The sequence below is a fragment of the Nematolebias whitei genome, chromosome 2, assembly GCF_014905685.2.
Source record: "Nematolebias whitei isolate Nwh7 chromosome 2, NemWhi1, whole genome shotgun sequence".
NCBI classification, from domain to species: Eukaryota; Metazoa; Chordata; class Actinopteri; order Cyprinodontiformes; family Rivulidae; genus Nematolebias; species Nematolebias whitei.
In genome coordinates this window covers 15,460,135-15,466,216 of record NC_056499.1, presented here as the reverse complement: position 1 = coordinate 15,466,216, position 6,082 = coordinate 15,460,135, and the positions used below count along the sequence as shown (strand labels likewise).

The 6,082-nt window shown below is 33.5% G+C and overlaps 1 protein-coding gene across 2 annotated transcripts in view; it reads right to left on the bottom strand.

The window, feature by feature from the left end:
- The window catches only part of def8 (differentially expressed in FDCP 8 homolog), a 13,074-nt gene extending 11,136 nt beyond the window's left edge, over positions 1–1,938 (bottom strand). For both annotated transcript variants that reach the window (XM_037697377.1, XM_037697384.1), the window contains exons 1-2: positions 1,832–1,938; positions 620–739 (exon numbers count right to left, since the gene is read on the bottom strand). In XM_037697377.1, coding sequence (XP_037553305.1) covers positions 620–725 — 106 coding nt within the window. In that variant the 5' untranslated portion in view covers positions 726–739; positions 1,832–1,938. The remainder of the gene's footprint in view (positions 1–619; positions 740–1,831) is intronic.
- Positions 1,939–6,082: the final 4,144 nt, after the last annotated feature.

Below are 6,082 nucleotides of genomic sequence, written 5' to 3'. Positions count from 1 at the left end.
ATATATATATATATATATATATATATATATATATATATATATATAAAATAAACTATAAATTAGATCACTTCTCTTATTAATTAGACATGTAGCATTAAGAATACTAGACTTCACAAGGGTTTCCAAAGGGAGTCCAACATGTAAGGAAGGGAAATGAGTCTGGCATGGAGCGCCCCCTGGAGGTTAGATGTTCACACATGACAGTTGAGAGATTTTTCATTACTTAAAATATTCTAACAATTTTAAGCACTGTACATGTAATCTTTGCTGTTTTGTTCAAATAAACTGTATATTTTACAGATTGATAACTTTCTAACAAATCTTTCATGAAAAAAAAAGTGTATGATGACCACTCCTTCCTTGTCACCAGTTCATTGTAATGTGTTAACTTGTTTATTCAACTTTGCTGTTCTTTTCCTTCTCCTAATATTATTTATTTTCCTGGTATGAATAATTAGTCTAACTTCTCTGAAGCTGGTAAAAATGTACCTAACACAAATTTGATTTTTTTTTTTTTTTTTTTTTTCGCATTTAAGAGCTTTATAATGTCAAAGATTTTTTATTAAACAGGATGTGTACATTCCATGTGTGTGGTAGCTGTGACTAAGGTGCTCTTTACCATGATGCAGGGGTGTCTTGCCTCCTTGAGGACGATCATCTCCTCCTCGATCAAACGGGTTGAGGCGAGTTTGACGGAAAAGTGCAAGTTTCTCATCATACTCCATTTCACTGGCTACATCTAACAGGGACAAAACACATTAGTCACAAACACGTTGCAGAAATTCTTTCGTTCCTCTGATATAAAGCTGGAAGAAATCCATTCCCTGCCTTTTAATGGAAGCTAGCAAGCTAATGCACCAGCTTGGTAAGTGAATAATGGATCCAGACTCCATTCAACAATTTCCTGCGGGATCAATAAAGTTTTATTTTATCTTAACTTATTTAAACATGTAGCTATCCAAGTGCTGTTTAACAACAGCATAACCCCAAAAGATGGGTTTGATAAAAAAAAATATATATCTGTTTAACAAATGCAAAAAAGTAAAAGAAATGCTGGCATTATGTACAGATCATTTCTGCTGCTATGCTGTCAAAGAAACCCTATAAGAGTCCAGCACTAATCTGGAAAATTAACACACTTTATTAAAAAGGGAGATCCATTTTTAATACTGCAAGATCAACATAGCAGGGGTCAGTTTGGTATCTCACTCCACATCTCTCAAAAAATATCAAAGCCCAAATAAATTATATAATCAGTCAGATACAAAAAGTTCTTTAGCAGTCCAGAAAATTGCATACATCTGCTAACAGGTTGAATGGGACTAATTTACTTAGCAATCATCGCCTAAACTCCATATATGATTTTAAACATTTTCATAAGAGTTGAAAACAATAGACATTGTAAATTAAAAAAAAAGTGGAATAATAAAAACAAGAAAGATGACATCAATCTGATCTTCTGAGAGCACTCAGCTTAAGGAGGCACTGTGTCAACATGTCATTTTTCTTTTTAATCACTAAAAGGGGAGGACAGGAGGTCAACGAGGAAAAGCTGTAAAATGTGGACAGTCTGAGAGATGCTAAGTGGAAGCCTCATCACACCAATTATAAAAAATAGTCCGACTTACTGATGAAGACTGTGCTCCTCTACAAACTGCGCCCACAGCAAATAAACTGAATACACTCTTACAATGAGCTTCAGCTATGCTCCACTGTCAACAACTAGCTAATGTTGCTAGCAGGCTAACAGATTCGAAACAATCTACCGGCGGCTGTTTCGATGCTAACATTAGCTAAAATAAAGCACAGCTCTATCCGGAAGCTCACTCACCGTATAAACACCAGACAACAAGCAGCTGTTGAATTTATTTTTTACAGACGAATATGCTTTAGGTGGACAGTCGTTCGTGTGTTGTTGTTTTTTTCTATCAGCAACGTCACAAGGCAGGAGTCAAGTTGATTATTTTAAAATTCTATTTCCGGTCTGTGGTAAAAATAAAAGCTTTTCATCACGTTATTAAAGTCAAGTATAGGTAATACAAAAGAGGAATCAAAGTAATAAACATAATGACAATATTTAATTAAAAGGAAAGTATTGTTTAAAACATGTTTCTGTTTTGTAGCTTTATAAAAACAAACAACTAATGTTTTACTTTGAAAAAGCAAATTACATGACTGAAAGATTCATTCAACCTTTATTTATTTTTTATTTTTTATTTTTTATACAGGTCAGGCTGGTCATGAGGACTCATTCTCAATAGGCCTGTTTTAGTCAGACAACATAAAAAGTACAGACAGTAATTCAACAAAAAACAATTAAAATTAAAGTAGTGATATAAAATCAGTCACATCAAGATACCATATAAAACAAGGTAAAATACTAAAAACAAGAACATATATTTGCTTAGATTTTTCTATTCATTCATTCATTCAACCTTTATTTAGACAGGTTAATCCCATTGAGCCTCAGGGACTCATTTACAAGAGAGACCTGATTTCTTAACAAAGAGTGATGACAACAGTGAATAACAATGATAACAATAGACAGTCACAAAAGAGGCATACAAAATTTTTTTTTTTTTTTTTTTTTTTAATTGACATTATCAAATTATCTATTATTATTATTATTATTATTATTATTATTATTATTATTATTATTATTATTATTATTATTATTATCATTATTATTATTATTATCTATTGACATTATCAAATGTTTAAAATCTCTTAAAGAAATCAAATTGGACAGTTTCAGCTCTTGTTGCAATGTGTTACAGGAACAGAGTAAGAAAAGGCCTTTTAGCCAAGTTCAGTCCACACTAAAGGAACGAGAGTTATCTTTCGATTACAGTGGTCCCTCGTTTGTCACGGGTGTTTGGGACCACGCCCACCCGCGATACATGAAAACACGCGAAGTAGGGATACAGTAGTTCAAGTTCAGTAAACTTTGTCATGACATGTGGCAGGCTGCAATCACACTCCTGTTACTCCCAATCTCCCTCCTTAAACAATTTAAATTTAAATACTGTAACATTTAAAATAAACAATTCATGCAGCATGGACTGGTTTAAAGCAGCAAAACAATCTGATTGAAGCTGATGATAAATATCTGCTTTGTCAAAGTGCACTATTTTGAAAGAAAGTAATGTTGACCATATTTGTGTAGATAAAACTTAGATAATTTTAGACTTTAACATTATACGTAGGTGTCTGGTCCTATGAGGTTTAATCTGAGATAGAGCTTTGTGTTCTGCATCATCAAGAACTAAACTAAGCAAGGTTTTAAATCTCTTCATAGATCTAGTTCATATCTTAGATATTATTACTGGTTTGCTTTTACATTTTAATGCTGGATGTAACTGGGATCCTGCATTCATAATCTCGTTCCACCACATGTATCACATGTGGCGTGTATGACAAATAAATCTCTCTGACATGAAAACAAAACATTACCATCTACTTCCTCGGGGGTAGGAAAAAAACTCCCAGGTAAGTGTGGATGCGTTGGGTGTAACCTAAGTTAAACAGAGTGGCTGCTTGTTGGGGGTGGGGGTTAAAGAGGATTGTACCACTTGTCTTCATTTCCCACAGCAAACACCAGCAGACAGCGATTGTGGAAACAAGTGCCCGTACCTTTCGTGTTTGGTTCCTGATGGTGGAAAGGTAAACGTGTTTTCCAGTGACCTTGATTTTTAGTTTACCACTTCACTTTAACTTTAACACTTAACCTGTTCTTATTTTAAATGCCAGGACCTGGTCCAGGTAAGCCCTAATCCTTTGTATAAAAAGGTGTTTCGGATGTTTAATCTGGGATCCTGAGTTTAGAGTCGTTTCCTGGAGTTAATGTGTTTTATATCAGTGTTTTCAGAAGTTTGTTAAGTTTACAACAGAGAAAGTTTGTCATCGTAACTCATCTGTGGTGAAATAAGTTTTTAGTAAGATGAACAAAACACTCAAATGAAATTCAATTTGTCAGGTCTGTCAACAAGATATTAAAAAAAAATTAAAGTTAATTTTATTAGTAACGTTTGCATAAGGGTGAGGCAGTCAAGAACAATATATTTTATGGCCATTTATAAAACTTTAGGCTATTGTAAATGCGGCTCAAAACTTTTTTTTTTTAATAATCTTCTTAAATATTATAAAATACACTGCAATTACTCTGAGAGCACATAGTTATTGTTTGAATAATACAGGGCTTTTACTGCATTACAGCCAAAAGAACTGACATCTGACTGGCATCAACCAGAAATTTTAATAAGTTTTTTTCAATGTTTGGCTACAGGCTTTTTAGGAAGATTAAAATAATTCACAACGGAATTCTTCTGGCCTTATGAAAGATTTAAATAGGATACAGTGCTTAAGTAGTTCCTTAAATCAGATGTTTTAAAATTCGTTTTACTATCAGCAATTTTTAAAACACTGATATTAAACTTCAGATGATACTTTAGTAAACGACAGAAACATTTTTTATATAAATGATGTTTCTGGGAGCATTAAAACCACTGCAGTTTTTCAATAGCGTCAGCAGAGGTTGGCAGATACGCTTTTGTGTTACTGTACTTCTCTCATATTTACTACATGGAAATACTGAATTATTAATAAAGTTTATAAGTCCATTTCTGTTTAAATATAAACCTAGGAAGCAGTTTGCAGTTAGATGGGCTATGTTTTCATTTCACTTTGTGTAACTATATGAACACATATGGTTGAATGAAAGGAAAAAAGTAAGTGATTCCTACAGATCTTTATTTTAGAAGGACGTTTATGCATTAGTGGTCTAAATTATACTGTTTATCTAAAATTTAAAAACCCGAGTGTGAGCTAAATAATAATTAACAGCTGTAACAAAATCAAGTCAGTTCTCTTCTTGACTTTTCTAGTGTTTATTGTAAGAATGAATAGATCCCAGTTTAGTTTGCACAGTTTGTAAAAGAGTTCATTGTAAATGAGAAGTGGTTCTCAAATCGACCTACCTGGTAAAATAAAGGTTATAATAATAAAAGTTTAGTTTCTTTTTCTTGCATTAATTTTTTCATACAGATATACATAATTTCACATATAAGGCTTTCAATGTCAGCAGCTAAAGGCTTTGTTTCCTGTCTCTGTGAGTCAGAAGGAGGGAGTGTTGTCAAAGGTGTGGGAGGAATCTGAGTGGGGCAGAGAGGACTCGGTCAATATTTGCTTGGTAAACACACCTGTGTGTAGACTTACAGGTAGTCAGCGGTTACACCTTTGACTGTTGTCTTTTTATTGTTGTAGGCTCAAATATTAAATACCCTCATATTGAAATTTTTAATACATTTTTTAACATTTAAAATTTTCCAAACACATTTTGGCTCCAAGATAAACTGCTTGCTAATGTCTGCAAGGATTTGTTTCAAAATGGTTAATAAATTTAAAATGTTAACGACTCATTGTAAAAAAAAAAAAAAAAAGATATAACTTTTTTGATCTTGCAGAAAATTGTTGTGCTAGAGTTTCAATACAAAAAGGTACATGCACAAGGAATCACACAAGAAATAAAAAATAACAGAATATTAAAAATAACAGAATATAAAAATACCAACAATTAAGGTCTAAATCAGGACAGGTGCAGACAGAAACAAAGTGTTTATTATAGTGCAGGATTAATTTTATTGTCCTATGTGCAGAAAGGGGGAGGAGTTGAAAAGTTTGATAGCCACAACGAGGAAGGACTTCCTGTGTTGTTCTGTGGAGCACCTCTATGTTCTCAGTCTATGACTGAAGGTGCTGCAGTAAGAGTCCAGTGTGGCATGCAGGGGATGTGACGTGTTGATCAGGATCTGGAGCAGTTTTCTCAGCATCCTCTGCTCAGACACCTCTGTCAGAGACTGCAGTTCCACTCCCAGAACTGAGCCAGGTCTCTTCATGAGTTTATCAAGTCTCTTGGCATCAGTTTTCTTCACACCAGAAAAATATTTAGTCTTTGTTGGTACAGTGTTACCATAATCTTCTTTATTTTCTTTTTTTTTTTTTTTTTGTATCCTGGTGTGTGCTCAATAATCCAGGTAGATAAATCTAACAAGATTAAGTCAGGTCCTCTGGACAGATTCTTCTT